Source organism: Primulina huaijiensis, chromosome 15 (genome assembly GCF_012295235.1).
Source record: "Primulina huaijiensis isolate GDHJ02 chromosome 15, ASM1229523v2, whole genome shotgun sequence".
NCBI lineage: Eukaryota > Viridiplantae > Streptophyta > Magnoliopsida > Lamiales > Gesneriaceae > Primulina > Primulina huaijiensis.
In genome coordinates, this window is record NC_133320.1 from 24397228 (window position 1) to 24415272 (window position 18045).

The 18045-nt window shown below is 34.3% G+C and overlaps 2 protein-coding genes across 6 annotated transcripts; both read right to left on the reverse strand.

The window, feature by feature from the left end:
• Positions 1–893: 893 nt before the first annotated feature.
• LOC140959600 (binding partner of ACD11 1-like) lies at positions 894–4513 on the reverse strand. Of its 2 annotated transcripts, none has more exons than XM_073417517.1 (8): positions 4289–4513; positions 4110–4213; positions 3945–4020; positions 2845–2916; positions 2698–2760; positions 2105–2442; positions 1757–1880; positions 894–1147 (listed from the first exon to the last, which is right to left on the reverse strand). In XM_073417517.1, the coding sequence occupies exons 1-8, from the start codon at positions 4292–4294 to the stop codon at positions 1127–1129; spliced, it is 804 nt and encodes a 267-aa protein (XP_073273618.1). In that variant the 5' UTR covers positions 4295–4513; the 3' UTR covers positions 894–1126. The 2 variants fall into 2 exon arrangements, with proteins under 2 accessions (XP_073273618.1, XP_073273617.1); XM_073417516.1 differs by having other exon boundaries at positions 2105–2445.
• Positions 4514–12702: 8189 nt separating this feature from the next.
• Positions 12703–17153, reverse strand: LOC140958359 (double-stranded RNA-binding protein 5-like). Of its 4 annotated transcripts, none has more exons than XM_073415774.1 (6): positions 17023–17153; positions 16628–16747; positions 14909–15057; positions 14604–14820; positions 14157–14279; positions 12703–13133 (listed from the first exon to the last, which is right to left on the reverse strand). In XM_073415774.1, the coding sequence occupies exons 1-6, from the start codon at positions 17087–17089 to the stop codon at positions 12868–12870; spliced, it is 942 nt and encodes a 313-aa protein (XP_073271875.1). In that variant the 5' UTR covers positions 17090–17153; the 3' UTR covers positions 12703–12867. The 4 variants fall into 4 exon arrangements, with proteins under 4 accessions (XP_073271875.1, XP_073271874.1, XP_073271876.1 ...); XM_073415773.1 differs by having other exon boundaries at positions 14909–15144; XM_073415775.1 differs by lacking the exon at positions 16628–16747 and having other exon boundaries at positions 14909–15144; positions 17023–17132.
• Between the last annotated feature and the right edge of the window lie 892 nt (positions 17154–18045).

Consider the following 18045-nt stretch of genomic DNA (forward strand, 5'->3'; position numbering starts at 1 on the left):
GGATCAACTCGTCTTAAAAGTAGGATCGATTAATAAATAACCTTAACTTCGTATCTCTAGTCAAACATTGTCGGTTTTTGTTCAACCCGATAAAGGAAGAAAATGAGACAAGTAATGGAGCGGACATGATGGAAATTTGATAATCAATTCGTGACAATGAGAGGTTTCCTATCATCACACTTGAGAGAAATTTCGTGTTCCCCAATCAGCTTTATCATGAACTTCCTCATCACATGCTTCCGGCGAGCACATGTCCCGTCTCCTTTTTGGTGGTCCCTTGTTTACATTAGCTCCAATAGATCAAACGTTGATCTTCTGCAACACTTTATGTAACATCTATCATATTTTTAGACCATTTCAAAATCGGTAAACAAGAAGACTTGGAACGAGCTCATATAGAGACTATAATGGCAGAAACAAGTCGTGGACAACTTTCAATTTCTTTGAATATTCCAGTCTTTTTGTTTCCAAATTGGCTGCCAAACCATAGTCAGAAACACAAGTCTTTGGCAAAATCCCCGTTCCTTTCATCGCCTAACACAAGACAATATTTGATGATTTCTCTTGGGAACCACATTTTGTTCTTGATAATCAAAATTCCACGTGATTTTTGAGTAATTCACTGTTTATTTTTGCAGGTAAATGTAAAGACAATGGTTTGAAATTTTGGTTTAGATCACATGCAAATCATAATTTCAAATATAGATTGCACAAGGCCACCAAAGGTTAAGGGGCGCAGTAACATCTCTCCGGTGTAAAAATGAAAAACAACTTTGGCCTAGTTTGCACCTCTGTAGCTTCTTTTTTTTTTTTTATACCTCTGTAGCTTGACAACATCGAGGTGAAAATAATTAAATCAATACAAGGGAAAGAAATATAGAACACAATTTGCAGGTCCCTAAACATGGATTACGTTTGGGCAAATGCCATGTAATCCATTACGCAGAATCAGTTCACACGCTAAGAACTTATCGAATCCCCCCCACAAGGTTTAACAAATTAAAGCAATAACACAAATAATAGATCTCAGTGTATAGATTACATCAAAATCATACACGATATCTGACAAAGATTAACCGATAAAAAGAGAGAGACCAAGCAGTTTGCTGCAGGCTCCAACCTTGATTCATGCTGCAATTGATGGGTCCTGTAAATGCATGCAACCAAAAAGAAAGGAATATTAGAATCAAACAGAAAAGTTGATGAAAGTGTGACAATGATCTTTTTCACCATTACAAATTTGGTTTGGACAAGAGGTCTCGATCGTAGCCATGAAGAGATTAAGTACTGGTCTAAGAAAACATGATAATTTGGTGAATCGATCTTATTTTATGTTATGGTATTATCCACATAACTAGAACATGTCCAAGCATGTCATCCAGAAGAATCGAACGAAACTGCAGAAGCGAGTAGCAATATGCTGTAGTAAAAACTGACAGTCTAATAAAAAAAATTAAATAAACGAAAAGGAAGTAAGCTCTAATCAAGTGTTATTATTTGAAAGTATCAAACGGCATTCTCTATTAGAGCGTGAAAGGGTTGAGTAAAAAACAAAGATTCGGAGGGCCGCACTATGCCCTACTGGTAAAGAGTTGTGGCTGACAAGTGATAAGAGTGGAGACATATTTAGAGATGAAGATAGCCAGAAACAGACAGACAAACATCCCAAGCTCCGTATTCCGCCTCTTTGATTCCTTGTATATACTGACACATAAAACATCACATGGCACAACAAAAAAGTGGGACTAGAATTAACCTTTGCAGTCAAATTAGAAATTGCCACATTCCACTTCTCTCTAGTTTTTACACCAGCTACTTGGCCAGCTTTAGCCACTTTGTTAAAAGCACCATTCAGCCAAGTTGTTCCAGCTGTCACATACCTGATAAATTCATAAAATTAAATCCAAATTGAGTCAATTCATCTAGTTTTCAACCAAGAGAATGCAAAAATTACTCCAGCCAAAATGGCCAGGAAAGCAGGAAACTGGTGTATCCATAAAATCATATATGGGGTAAAAATCATTGAGAAAATGTCCTCTTTTCTTTTTTGCTTCCAGGATATAGTGACAGAAACGTTAAATAATACTGCACATAATTCACAAACCTGCTAGATTTGACAGCTGATCCAGTATCATTTAATTTCCTTTCTGCAGCCATAATAGCAGCCGTAGTTTTATCAGATACTTGAAATCTTTGATCCACTGATTTCACTTTCTCATTCACCACCGAAATTCCAACTGTAAACTTTTCTGAAAGCCCAACTCTCCTGTCAAAGGAAATAACTCTGGCAGATGCATTGGCAGTCAACCTATGTTTTTCATCAAATGCTTTGGCCTTGTTCACAGCATCTTGGCGTATAGCCGAACCTTTTGCAAGCATATTTGACACAACATCTTGGGCTTTAGTCACATACACTCTCCCATTATTTGGGCTCATTTTTCCCTGCTATGAGAGAAGAAAACCGAGACTAAACAATCGAAATTCAAAGAACTTGAAAGGCAATGAATTAGTGGTCAACAATTGATAGACATCTGAACAAAGAGTGCAAATAATGTTATCACATCTTCTATGCTTGTGTCTGCTGCAATCCACATCATCAAAACCACCAAATGAGAACTTCAAAAGTAGTACAAGTGCCACACTGTCATATAACCCACGTGGCATTAAAATTTTAACAAGTTTTATGGAATAAAGCACCTCAGCAACCGGAGAGGTATTAGCCTCGGAAACGCTCACATCATTGTCAGCAATCCTAACTTCCTGAAATTGCCAGTGCCTCAAAGTTAATTAAATGAATAACATGTCGAAGATACCATAAATATTGTATGTAGGGTTACCGGCTACCTGAATATCAGGTTGTGGTACATAATTTTGTACCGCCGTTATGGTAACGACCTGGTCGACGATGGTTGCTCCCTGCATGACAGACAACCGACACAATTTTAAATATAACATCCACTTATCCCTGGTTTATTTCACAAGGTTTATCAAAGTTCCAGGCGATCGAAGAACATATTGCCTTCAAAAAAATGTTGTGTTGGATATCAAATTCCATGCCGTAAAAATCACAAACAACATCAATATGAACCTTGAGCCCTTGACTCAAAAATTGCCACAAGAGCATTGAGTAGGAAGACAAGTCTCCAAACACGACGAGGAACAAAAAAATGTTCAATTTATAACCATTGTCTGAATGCCTGAGCGTTTCCATTCTGAAATATAGATTCTAACTTTACTATCCTGTCGTACATGATTATTGATGTCCAACAACCATTTACAGATATAAATTCTAGTGTATGCATATAGAAATTCCATCCTGGTATTTCAGCTAACCCTATCCATTAAAGATGCGATCCTGAAATTTTCATAAACTAATCATTGACCCACGAGTACAGGTGTACTACAGAAATATCAGATAATGAAGATAATAGTAAAGTTATCATACTTGCCCTCCATCAACAGGAAAACAAAGACAGAAAATCATCGGTAAAGAGCGGCAACGGGAGGCTTTTGAGATTATAAAAGATTACTTACAGTAACCATGATAACTCCTCGTACTTTTTGGCATAAGATACGAAAGTCGCAGATCAGGCTTAACCTCCCCGGCGGCCGGCACAAATAATTACAAAATTATTGTTTGGTGTGTATTTTGCACTTCAACTAAAAACAAAATTAGCCGGGGGATACCTTCTCTTTGCAAGGGAAGTACGTCGCAAGCCCCTTAAATTTAAAAATTCCCTCATTTTATGGTAATAATAAGTAGGATATGTTACTAAGGGACACTACAAAACTTAGTATATTCTAGGTCACTTGTCTGTTTAAGCCAGAGCAATAAACATGCTTTCTCAAACTGTAAATAAACAATTAGCATTTGTTCGGAAAATAAAAATAAAAAGGCTTTAAATAATTTATCGGTAAAAAGGAGGAAAAACAGAGAGCGTTACAGATAATAACAAGGCGATTTCTAGAGCCTTGGCATCCTTGAAGGTGACAAACGCAGTTTTCGACTGCCCTGGCTCTCTGCAACCACACACAAGCACACCAAAATCGGAAACAATTCTAACTCAATTCAAAATCGAATCAAAGAGAATAAAGAGCAACAAGGTCACCTTCGGATCTCAACGTGTTCAATATCACCGGAAAACGAGAAGAACTCGTGTATTTCTCTCTCCGACGCTAGATCTGACAATCTCTTAACTTGTACCGTCCTCGTCTGCATCAAAAATTCAAAAACAATGTCTAGTACAACGAAACCGGAAGTAAAAGTGAACATAAAAACCAAAATTACCTGCATTGTTCGCTAAATCTCCCCTTAATTCTCTGAACTTGTGCCAATAGTTGAAGAGAAACACGCGCGAGGATGTGTATACTTCGTAGATGCTCGACTGTTGGCAGGAGATGAGGAGAGAGAAGGAAGAATGTAAGGGCAGCGGAGGAGAATGTTAAGTTGAATTCAAAGACTTTTTTCCTGCTTTATTCTAATTTATCGTGCGCTAATAAATTTTCACGTATAAGCTCTTGCAAGATTCCCGCTGGTGGTGTCTACAGTGGTGGGGGATTTTGGGATTAAGTTGTGTTTGGACGTTTGAGACTCAATAAAGGGAATAAATTTCAAATCGATCTGCACTATGTTTAAATAAATTTGAATTATTAAAAAAAATATATGAATATTATGTATAAAAAAAATTAGTATAAATTAATGACGAAACATTTTATTCATCTATTTTTTATAAATATTTATCTAAATTGTATCGACATTATTTATAAAAATATANGATGGTGCACGTGCGTTGCACGTGAGATGAAGTTGTCGGTGATTTGTTTCAAAGTAGTATGCATAAATTTGTGTATTTTCTGAGTTTGTTTAATATTAGTTTTTTCTTAATGAAATTTCATGTAATATATTAGGAGCCTGGATCATAAGCAAAAATTTTTTTGAAAGCAACAATAGGCGAAAGAGGTTCTTACAAATGGCTTGATGGGTATCCTCAATATAATTTGCATATATAGATATTTAAGGCAGCAAAAGTTATTATACCTAATTTTCTTGTTTGATTTGAAATTTTCCTAGCAAATTCTTTGATTTTGACGTAGCTTGTGATCTTATCCTTTTTGTATAATCTCCCAATATTTCATCGTCGTCAATCTCTATTTGCTTCTTATTTCCTTTGGTGTTTTTGACGAGCTTTATTGATGATGCAGTTGTTCCCTTCTTTTCTTCTATGATGATAGACTAAGATTCTGCCTTACTTTTCTTTGTCAATTTCCGTTTCCCGATCTTCATTTCTCTGTTTAAATTGTCATCGATTTTGTCAACACCTTCAGCTTCTATAGAACATATGGTGCCATATTTGTCCATGAAGTGATTTAATTTAAACAAGACTTTATAGTTTTCGTTCAGTAATGCATCAACGGGATTTATAATTGTGGTATCAGGGGCAAGCTGGAGACAATAAGAAACAAAAATGTTTAGATTTATTGTGATGATAAGAATTATTACCTATAAGAAATATAATGTAAAATTTAGTTTTTACTTGATTATGAATCTTCATATAGTTTTCAACAGGAAATCCAATTAATGCCTCGACAACTTCTTCAAAGATTGTGATCCTAGCAATATTTGTACCATCATCCAACAAAAATGATAATCTATACCTGCAAGATTGAATTTGTAGTGTTCAATATCAATGTTAGATATATAAATATATGGCAGATGTAAAAAATTGAATAAATAGTATTACCTGGGAACTATCTGGACTTGTAATTTTAAGCAATTTAGACAAGCAAGGCCATTTGACATTTTTGTACCTGCTTTGAGACAATGATCACAAGCTTCGTATTATGGTAAAGAACCATTGTCAATCTCCTTGATAGTTCCTTTCAAATAGTAATATGCATTCCATATCCAAAAAAAAGTTCGATCATTAATGATAATTTGAATTTGTTAGGTTTTTGGTTTTATTCAATGACGATCATTAACACCGATTAATAAATACGAGTTTTCTACAACTGTAATAAGCAGACTAAATTCAATAAGACATGGGTAGAAATAAATACTCAAAACTCTGTTAAAGTTCGCGCCTTTATAATCACTTCGTCAATTGTTACACACTCAGAGTCAACAAACATTTTCTTCATCCAAATAGTAAATAGTTTTTCGCGCCTCTCTTCTCCGTCCAACCTGTTTATTAAAAATTTGTTTGAAAACAAGTAATAGATTTTTTTAGAAAAAAGAGATGGAGTAGTCTCAAGATATGAGGAAATTAAATTCATAATTATTGGTGGTAGACAAAAATGATGAGTAGTATCTTTTGACAAATATATAAATGTTAATATTGAGATTGAAACGCAAACGTTGAAACTGTTAAAATGAGAAGAAATATATTGCTTTTTGATAAGTTATTTGATCCATGATAGAGAAGTCACAATTTACCATGAGTTTGAAGCATCTGTCTGGGTGCAGGGTGGGTTGAAAAAAACAGATGTAGTTGGCGTTGATTTCAACTGATATACTCATGTTTGATATTAGAAGGAAAAATTGATGGTGTTTGGTTCATAACAAAACAAATAAACAATGAACTTAATGAATTGTACTGTTGTATTCTTGCATCCTCAGGTTGGTAAAAACGATAATTGGGTTCTTCGATTCCATATGCTTCATCATTTGTGCCTCATTCAAAGCAAGGTCGTCCCATAGATTAATATTAATGGATGTCAGCCTAGCATTGAAAACATGTTTAGCTTGATCGCAAAAGGTTTTTACATACACAAATAATATAATTGTGCTTAAGTCGTATCCAATAAAACAATGTCTATTTTGTATCCCATGATACCTTCTGGTTTGGTAAAAACAATTAGTTGCTTGACCTTTTTCAGCACACCTATTACATCTGTAGGCAAAAGGTGATTTTCACAAGGGCAAATTATTTTTAAAGCTATAAAAGATAAAAATAATATACGTATAATTACTTACGTTGATTTTCTTTATCGCTTAGTTGAGGAGTTATTTCAGTAAATCGCCTGAAAGCCAAGTGCAGTTGATGTATTGCTAGCTTTTCTGGTAGCTCTGTAACGACGGTTCCCTGTTGGAATAAGAGTTCAAAACTTGAGTGAACATTTTCGTAATTCGAGTTGATGAACTTAACAAATGGATTATAGATGATATAAGATTTATCTGTCTCCATTATTCCTTGAAATTGCTTTATAACATTCGAGAAAATCAGCCCACGAATAAATGTCCCCTAAAAAAAGACCGTAGAGTGACGTAACTAAATATTATGCAGATTACTTTTAGAGTATAATGAGGTAATTCAGAATGAGACCTAACATGAGGAAAAATACTGTAAATCACAAGTAAAAATGTGAAATTGTGAAGCAACAGTAGCAATAATTAAAGTATGAACCTGAGAATCATTTTTCGGATCGTCTTTCCTTGTTTGATTGTGATTTCGGATCCTTGTCGAAGAATAAGAACCTTAACGGCAGTTGCACCATTGTTTAGCTTGAGTTCTTTGAGTGGCGTGGGTTTAACTTTTTCCGTCTTATTGTTGTAGTTTTGATAAGCAAATAATAATCTGTATCGTTAGGTGTGGAATGTGTATAATTTATAACTCAGTAGAACCACTCCAAAAGTCGTCACTTTTAACATTTTTCGTAACGGATTGTGTGATTAAAAGCTTATGTGTATTTACTTTTTCTATTCAATTGTACCATGCATAAATTATGTAAATTCATATAACGTAGATAAAACCAAAAAGACGCTATTGTATTGAATTATTTATATTGGCGTAAATGATAATTGAGAAGGTTTACAAATACATGTATGTTTAGAGTAGAGCAAAAGACTTATTAGGATATGTATTTATTTTTTTATGCCAGTTTTTTGTTTTATGTTTTTGTTACTTTTAATCTAAAATCGTATGTATATAACAATATTACATTCACATATGTAAATTTTTTTATTTTTTGAATATAAGTATGATATTGTTCGCTTAAATTTTATTTGGTCATATGTTTATATAAAATGTAATATTTTATCTAAGAAATACATAATAATGATGTTATGATTGACGAGATAATGATTATTCAAACGCTTGATTCTTGTAATGTTATTTTTTCCCATGACAGATTTACGTACTTCACACCGAATGAGTCAAGTTATATCGTTATTCGTGAAAATGATTTAAAAGATTCATCGTAGTATTCATGTATTTGTTTTTTTCTCTTTGCGAATGTGTGTGTGTGTGTGTATGTGTGTGTGTGTGTGGGGTTAGGTGAAATTAAAAATCTAACATATGAAATTTGTTCGTGAAAGCTCATAAGATTTTTTTTGTATTTGGGCGAAATTGAAATGGATATCTCAAATGTTTTATTGTTTGATGTTGGGTTTTTTTAGAAACGGATGTTTTTAGCCTTGATTTATTTTGTTAATTTGTTTTTTTTTTTAATATGTACACAACCAAAAGGAAAGAGTTGAGTAAGTAATTGTAAAATTTGATAATAACTTTTGAAAAAATATTGAATAATATAAATCGTAGAATTTTGTAATCACAAGTCATGTATATCTTGATTCAACCAACGGCTGAAAATCATTTTTGATGAATAAAACTGAAAGATTTGTCGTCATTTCGATCTGAAATTCTCTTTTATTGTTCACCAATGAATTTATTTGTTAATATTTTTTTTATTTTGTTAATTATCTATTAAACAAATGTGTTTTAATAGCCATTAGATATTTGAATTATTAATCATTTCGGAGGATTGTGTAAAAATAGTGTTTTTCAAAGTCGTATGAACAAACACCAACAAACGTTTGATTGATTATTTTCAAGTTTGTTTGACAATATAAATAGATTAAATATCACCGAATTCAATGTAATTACTCATAGTGAACAAACAAGATAACTGAGAAGTAAAATATCTCAATAAACTATAATAAACATTAGGTGATAATGGGAAACTTAATTGTTTGAGGCGAAAGAACCACATAAGAAAATAATGTAGTAAACAAAAACAAAAGTTGCTTTATTTTTATTTTTTTTATGAAGAGAAGCTTTGAAGAAAAAATTATACCATCGGAAGTTAATACTCGAGTCTGCGGCTTAACGACACCAAATAAAGTTTCTTCCAAGTTTAAACAAGGCCAGCAAGTACTTCTTTGTATACAACGTTTCTTGTTAGTGTGCCATCATCTCCATTGTTAACATCTGGTTTAACCAAAACTTTTGTAAATTTCATAGAAACACCTCTTGACAGCGCAACATATAACTGACCATGTGAGAAAACAGGTTCAGGCAAATATACACCAACAATTGGAATAGTTTGGCCTTGAGCCTTGTTAATGGTCATGCAAAACATAGTCGGATTGGGAACTGCTTTCGTCTAAATTGAAATGGATATCCTTCGTTCTCCGCCAGAGACAAAGGTATTCGAGGTATTAAGACCATCTTTCCGGCATGATGACCAATTGTTATCTCTGCTTGTATCACATTGTCTCTGAAGTCTCTACAGACCATTCTTGTTCCATTACACATACCATTAGATGGATTTAGATTCCGAAGGAGCATGATAGGACAGTTTTTTTTCAACACCAAAGTATGAGGAGGTAAGTCATTGGGTGTTAAGCTATTCAANTATAAGTAAAGTATGTTTTGAAGAAAAATATGGTACTAAAAATAATTCTATTTGACATATCCAATTCATTCTGCCACCATACTGAGCTATAAAGGGCAATTCACAGAAATCACTGCACGCAAATTCATCAATAATCAAAAGCTCCTCTCGTCAATCCGCTGTTCCAAACCCTCTTTCCCAGTCTCGATTTAGCATTTTATAAAAAACAGTTGCTGGTAATTTGGGTTTGGTTAAGCCTGGAAACAGTGTTATCAATGGTACAGATAATGCAGATACGGTAACATTTGTGGAGACGGAAAAAGCCCGTTCTTTGGATATTGAGACTGTGGTGGGAAGTGGACACGGTGTAGCAAGCGAGCATATTCTGGCGTACGGACAAGATGAACGATCCTTTGGGCCTACGGATGGGCCTGAAAGTAGGGAGAGCGGCGTGGTAGTACCTGGAAATGGGAAGAAGAAGACGGTGAAAAGGACAGTGCGAGTGGTGACTGGTGAGGAGGGTGATAAGGAAGAGAGTTTTTATTGATCGTTCAGAAAATCAGGAAAATGGTGTTATTCTGAACGTGGTGAGTGAAAATCTAAATCTTGGGAACGATTTCATGGAAAGTTCTAATCTTGATGCGATGGAGAAAGGTGATCTTGTTAACGAGATGAATGGCAAATCAAAAACGGCTGATGAAATGACGGAGACATCAAATTTCAATATTGATGCGAGTGTCTTGGAGCCGATGATAGACAAAAGATGCAATGATCTACTCGCTGTTCATCCGATAGACATGGATAAATTAAAGGGTGATTATGTACTGGCCTGAAGGGGGAAATATGAGAGTTCCTGATTTGATGGAAGTTGAAAAGGTTAATTCAGCTGGTGAAAGTACTTTGAAGTGTGATTGGACAAACGGGCTGGATGATTCTATAACTGAAAATGTTAATTCTGCTGGTGAAAATGCTGTACAGAGTGGATTGACAGCAGGGGTTGAGGCTTTGTGATAGATAATGCATTGGAGGAAAATTTGAGGGATGAGGCCAAAAGTGGGTATGCTGATGAAGTTATAGATTAAATGGTGCATTCAGTGGAACAAGCACGCATTAGTCTATTAGGGGATCAGAATGAACCTCTAATGGGGAATACTAGTGGCGGCAAGTACGAGGGGAAGTGAAAATTAGTGAAGATGTTGACGGTAAGAATGTTCCCTTCAACAAAGGGTTGAGTGGAGAATTAGAGGCGTTGGAGCGCAAAAAGAGGCGAATATTTTGTTTGTGACATGATGAGAACTTTGATCAGGCATTTCGTATAGGATTTAGCTTCTCATATTGGGGACGTACCGGCTTGGTACTCTATTCAATGAGCATAAGCTTAAAATGTCAGTGTGAGAAACTGAGAGAGCTTCTTTTGTGGCTTTTGTATCTCTGGGAAGTCCCAGTCATTGTTCTGGTGTAGCTTTTCAGCAAAAAAAAGAATATTGTTTTCTGTTTATTCTTTGGTTCCACAAATTTTGTTACGTTTGAAGGTTCCATACAAGATTGCATTGTTTGGTACGCATTGGATTGACATAAAATAAAAGTATAACCTCTTTTCTTTGCAGACAAGGGAACAAGCCCCTTACAACTGGCTTCTTCTTTATCTAATTAAACTTCCTATTTTATCTTTCTGCTCAAGAACTCGTCGTTTCACTTTACTTTAGCAAGCACACTTCTCAATGATTCTTTGTGCAGAAACATTTTTACGGCACTTGAGAAAGAGAGAGGGTGTTTCTACACAAAATACACGTCTTTATTATGCATGTGATTGGTCATCGAAAATCTTGTGTTGTACTTGTGCAGATTGATGGAACCTTTTGGTTGGGAGCCTGAGTTTGTAAGCTCACATTTGTACATAGCAGTGGGAAATGCCAATGGATTTATATTTATGTGATCGATGGTTAAGCACGTACAGTTTCATAGTTTCATCGTGTCTTTTGAGGGACAGTGTCTTGTTCCCTTGAATGTCAATTGTATACTATCGAAACTGTTGAGTACATCCTTTTACTAGACTTGAATTTGTTTGTTTATAAAAATGTAAAATACGAAATACGAAATGTGCAAGTATGTTGAGTCACGTGTCGTGTTCCAACCTAACAATTTGGTAGGGTACCCAATGACTTAACTCGAAAAATGTTGAGAGTTTTCGGATCCAAGTCAAATCAAGTTGGACTCGAAATTTGACCTGAAAAAAGTTGTCAGGGTCAACCATTGAAAATTTTTTTACATTATTATTATTTTTATATAGAATTTAAAATATTGATTACATTTTTATATATTGTGTTTAAAAAAAATTTATTATATATTGATATCATAAATTTTCATAATTTAATTTTTTTTTTGTAAAATTTTGATTTTATAAACATTTTTTATTTATTATCTACCATTAGACTTCTAAATTTAAATAAGTGAAAATTTTTTATTGTGCTTGAATTAAAATATTGTTATTATGTGATTTGAATTTTTATTTAACTATTTTGTTATAAATAAAAAACCAAATTGGGTTGATTGGGTTAATCCGGTTGGTCATTTTCAGGTTGATTCGAGTTCGTGTCGGTTTGAGATTTTTTTATAATATCTAACGTCAACTCGATCTGAATCTACCTGAATTGACATCTTACAATTAAAAGCTACTAGAGATATAAGTTCTTTATATTATTAGAATGCTATAAAAATATACAAATTATGAAGTTGTGGAAGGATGACACATTTCATCACGAGGTTCTCTAAGGGTTTACAAAAGAAAATTTAAAGTTATAATGAAAGTTCGTATAATAAAAATATACAAATTATTAAATACATATTCATCAAGAAAAAATATAATATCACAAGGTTGTTTTTTTTCTTCAAGGCCATACCAGGTAAGTATGATGGTCGAGTAGGAGATGTAGAATAGATCGACGGCGTTTACTGTTTTACATTGAGAAAATTACAGAAAGTTAGAGATTAATGAATTCTATCTCAGTAGATCAGTTGTACCCAGTTTGTAATGAATTCCTTTATGCCTTGAAGCTTTAGCTGCGATGATTAATGATTAAGCAGACCAAGTCAGCGGTTAATATCATTTTCTTTGCGAAGGCATGGATTCTACTACCACGGAGTCTGTTAGCCAGTTTTAACGAGAGAGATGCACTGTATCTATTCAGTTGGTCATCTGTTACACTAGATGTACAAGCAAACCTATGCTGCTGCAACTATGCGGAGGATTCCTGGTTAAGCTTCCACTTTATAAGCAACCCATTGGTCATCGCTACAGGGCATCACAGAGGCACCATCCGGAATAGGAAAATCTGATTTGCGAGGAAAAACCACTGTTTTGCTACAAAAAATGCGTGGGGATTCATGCTGCCCGGAAACAGGTTCAGTAACAGGTTGATGCTCTACTTGTGCAGATGAAACTTCAGGAGGGAGCAGAGCCAGCAAATTGGCTGTCTTGTTTTCAGGAGAACGTTTGACTCTTTTGGCATTAATCTCTGTTTCTGGAGACAAAATGAGTAAAAATGAGTGCTCACTTGGACTAGAATCAATTTAGAATTACAATCATAAAAACAACAAATCATCAAACATCATAGAACTAGAGATGCAATATCGCAAAATGAATTTATAAATTTTATAGTGAAGACTGAAGAGTAAAGATACAGTGAGAAAGAAATGAATGATAGGCACCCAACTAATAATGGCGACACTTTAAGGAGATCACACCACGAATTACAAGCAACAAGCACTCATTGTAACCAAACAATGGTAATTTTAAAGGTCACAAAGTATTAAGGAGGAAGGGTGGTGATCCTAATTCCTAGGAGGCCAATTTTGATGTTAGGTTTTCTATTAAAATCAATGTTAAAAATGGCGAGAGGCGGTGGCAGGGTGGGCAGTCAGTAGCGGTGCCTAGACGGTTGAATTTTTTAGATGTAATTATATATGATCATGATCATGCAATGAAAATACAAATAATCATAATTTTTTATGTAATATATGTAATTAAATAATATTTATGAATAAAAAAACTTTGTACAATATAATACAAGCTAGACAATGTGCAAATAAATATATAAATGCAAACTAATAAGATAATTAAGGCGGCGGCTGGAGACAGTTTGAGACAGGTGGTGACTGATGGTGAATGATACTTGAAATAAAAAATATATACAAAAGAAAGTGTGAGGTGTTTATATTATATCTAGGTTTTTTAAATTGATTGACTTTGACTAGTTTTAAAAATTATTTGACTTTGACAGTTGACTAGGATTTTAAAATCATTAACCGGCTCTGTCGCCTGCTCGCCCGTCTGATAGCCTCGGACCGCCTCAAACAAAGGCGGGGTGGTAGAGGGCCGCCAACCGCCTAGACGGCCGCCTCGACCGTCATTTAGAAAACTGATTAAAATAAATTATTACCATTTTATCCACTGCCAACCTTTGTATATAAAGACCATCCATATCCCGTTTGACATTAAACCACAAGCATACATGGGTGGAAATATTCAAAATTTCTGAAATCACCTTCATTTGCCACAAATTCATCTCGTTTCATTGTTTCCGTGGGCAGTGAACTCTGAGTAAGATTATCGGAAACAACACATTCCACGCTAGATGATGCCTTTGAGCATTCTGTCACAAGGGATGCTGCAAAAAGATGTCTCTGGTAAGCCAATTAACAGTGTTCATTTGAAACTACAATAGCCACAGAGGTCTAATACCAAAAATCAATTTTAACCAAGTGGAGAAGCACATAATAATCTTTCAGCAATTGATCAGCTACTTAAATGCAAAAAAATTGTCAGGACATCCATCACAATGAGAAATGGAAGAGCTTCTTAATTAAATTCTTATATAAATTACACGTGGAGCTTACAACAAAAACAATCCATCATTATAATAAATTGCCATGCACAATACCTTACAGACGCTAAAACCAAATCAACACCCAGTAAATTCTTAGTTTCTTACACTCTGTTAGAGCACAGTAAGCGACTGTGGCAGCATTAATCTCTGCCTGCTTTTTGTTTTTGGCTTCGTCACCACGAAATGTACTGCTTCCTATCTCCACAATGGACACAAATACAGATCTGTGAGGTGGACCCCATCTGAAAGTTTCATATGTTGGACAAAGAAGACCCCTCTTTTGTGCCAGTTCCTGTAGAAGGTTTTTGTACAAGCCTCCATCCTGATGTTATTTTCAGATTAACAATAAATAACGAATTAGCAACATAATAAAAAATAATTGAAATTTTATGATTTGTTTCAGCACTAGCCTCTTGACTCTGTTCGATTTGCAACATCTGACAAGCAACCATTGCAACGGCATGTTCAGCCTCCTTTAATGTAGGGAAAAATTCCATTGTTTCGTATGATTTCCCATCAAATGACACTCTTGACTTAAAGCGGCGAGTGTGCGGAGGCCCTTCGGATTCACAAGTGTAAACAGGTAAACTAAGATACCTCTTTTGGGCATGTTGTTGCAACCGATTCTTATACATGTGCAGTGAACCTTTTTCAAAGGAAAACGAAAAAGAACAACGATGATATAACATTTTGGAAATAACAAATCCTTCCGTCCACATTTTAAATCTACCATTTCAAATGTGAAACAAGATCCAAGTTTTTTTTTTTTAAGTGAATCTTGCATCTTCCCATGTTTACCTTCAAACATAGGGATGGATGTTCGAGTCAATCAAATCATGTGTTGCAAGTAAAAGGACATTTTAAACTAAAAGGACTTTTTAAACAACAAACAAAAATTTATAGAGTACGTTAGTTTCAAACAATGGAAAACGAGTTAGCGCTAAATCATCGGATAGGAAACCATGATTCAATCTTTGTATTGACAGCAATGCTTTTATTGAATTGAATTATGGAACACAGATTTGGGAATCTAAACGGTGTCTTTTCAAATTTTGGTTTATCTAACACTGTAGCCAGGGGAAAAAAACTATTCCACTCGTCCTTATTGTATGTCACATATATTGAAACCATTTTATGATTACAGTAACTCATCCGTTAGTCATTCGATAATTTTTCCCTTCACTCTAATCACATGCTAAGATTTTACCTATTGCACATCCCTACTCAGTTTTACAAACTTTTAGTCAGTTGGTCAACCCGGATACGTGCTGATGATTAAACTGGCCAGAATATATGATATTTGCAATCATATAATTAACAATAGACAAAAGAAATTAAATTTGATCAAAGGGATTTCTTCCTGTCCAACCACCTTGGATAGAAGAACTTAAATTCGGGACCTGGATGATTGGTGTCAGACAGACGGCACAAAAAAAGTACTTGCCTAGCACATGGTAAGTGAAGAAGGAAAGCTTTTCTAGCCAAAAACATGCTTTATAAATGTCGCTTCAATTTTTTATTTAAGTTTCTCCTATATGCAATAGCCTCAAACCATTTTTTTGGAGTTAACAGGCCACTTTTCTCCAAAGTTGGAAACTCTCAAAAAAAAAATGAACACAAGAAGAAGAGATGAAAATTCTAAATGAACATTTCCCATTTGTAAGGCATGACCAGAATGGCTACATATTATCCCTGTAGGCTGTATCAAAAAAGGATAACTCCATATCACGTTCGACGTTTGGCGCATCATACGAATTACTAGATGATATAAGCCAAAGTTAAGAAACTATTGATTTCATTTGGGAATACCTCATTTGTGTTCAAGAATTTAACAGTTGTGACTATTGATTTCATGGGAATACTTTATCTGATCAAGAACGACTAACAAGCTGATCAGTAACTTATCATTCAATTTAACAGTTGTGATGCAAATGCCCTTGGTTTTATAGTAGATCTTAAAGGCTCTGCAATATACGAATGTTTATCACCCAGCTGGCACCAAACTTTACAGAATATAAGTTTACACAAAAGTTCACAAATTGATAAAGGTATTAAAGAAATTAAGCCCACCAAAAGATCGTAACACTGAATAAAGAAAGAAACATTTTTATGATCTTTTGAACTCTTACCGCCAGAACCTATTGGTGTTTTGTAAAGCGTGGAAGTTTGTGTCGTATCTCCCAAATTCGGCTGTATCATGTCCTTGTGGACAGGTTCTGTAAGTGCACTGTTGTTTGGTGCCAAAAGTCCTGAAAATATTACAGAGATGCTCAAACAACGCAATGAAATACTTGACATCTTCAAATTATATGATTGTGAAACTGAAGAGTGCAAATTATGTGGTTGAATTGAACTGAAAGGGATATAGGATCTAAAGGCTATGATTAAGTACCAACTGGGACTGAACATGGAGGTAAAGTAGTTAGTTTTTTAAGAAAAAAATAAAATGTGCTGCAGAGGCCAGTCTACAACAGCAGTCACCCAAATTATTAAAATTAAAAGACAAATAAATCAAGATAAGTACCGGGAGGAGGAAGTGGAAGCGATGATGGAATTGGAGAAACTGGAACAGCCTCAACATTATGCGACATAGGAGCGAGAGGGGAAGAACACGCCGGAACGAATCTTGAAGCTTTCCGGTGATTGAAACATTTACTTCTGCTCTGCTCCTCTTAACTCTCAGAGAAAATATGGCTTTTTTCATATAAATTAAAAAAATCTGATCACCTATGAACGCTCGGTATATATAAATCTTTGTCGATGGTCAAACTTCACCCATTTCCGCAATTTACAATGAAATTTGAACTGAATTTTTTATTTCTTTTATATAAAAAAATATGATACATTTATTCATTCAAAAAAATTACATTTTTTATTTTGGAATTTACACAATTTTCACTTTTTGGCTTCTTTAACAAAGAAATCACATTTTGAAACTTGTAAATTACATTTTTTTTAGTCGGATTATGATGAATTTTCATTTTTAATAATGTAATTTGTATGTTTTTTTTTCTTTGGTTAACCATAGTACGTCATGTCTATCGATTAAAAAAACATCAACAATGAATTTTTAACTTTTGCATCAATTTATACAATAAATTTTGGATATTAAACATGAATATTTAAAAAGAGCGTCCATATTCATCAAAACTTAGTATAGTATAGTATAGTATAGTATAGTATAGTACAGTATAGGTATACTAATGAAGTTCACAATGCTCCCGTTTCCTGTATCCAAACACCTTGAAAAAAAAAATGCTGAGCATAGCAAGATTCTGCAGCACATCATATTATTAGCTGGAACATAGCTAAAATCCTACACCAAAAAATTGAATCAAACACAAAAAAATGTATCATAATTACCTCGAAAACAAATACATTAACTTTATGCATAATTGGTTTCAAACCTACAAAATATCCCTCGTTATATCGAATGATACTTTATTCTTGTAAATAACTTTATTAACTTTAATATAATCATATACCAAATAACTCACTATGGGTGAAAATCCAAACTTGAACTAATAATGTTGATCCCGAAACAAAA

What these genes read in the sequence shown, in the direction of transcription:
- LOC140959600 (XM_073417516.1), bottom strand. An exon ending in TACCACAACCTGATATTCAG is followed by an intron (nt 2,761 to 2,844) that starts GTAGCCGGTAAC and finishes TGGCAATTTCAG; the next exon opens with GAAGTTAGGATTGCTGACAA. An exon ending in ATACCTCTCCGGTTGCTGAG is followed by an intron (nt 2,446 to 2,697) that starts GTGCTTTATTCC and finishes CTTCTCTCATAG; the next exon opens with CAGGGAAAAATGAGCCCAAA.
- LOC140958359 (XM_073415773.1), bottom strand. Translation starts at nt 17,089, where the DNA reads ATGTCGCATAATGTTGAGGCTGTTCCAGTTTCTCCAATTCCATCATCG. An exon ending in AAATCGAACAGAGTCAAGAG is followed by an intron (nt 14,821 to 14,908) that starts GCTAGTGCTGAA and finishes AAATAACATCAG; the next exon opens with GATGGAGGCTTGTACAAAAA. An exon ending in TTACTGTGCTCTAACAGAGT is followed by an intron (nt 14,280 to 14,603) that starts GTAAGAAACTAA and finishes ATCTTTTTGCAG; the next exon opens with CATCCCTTGTGACAGAATGC.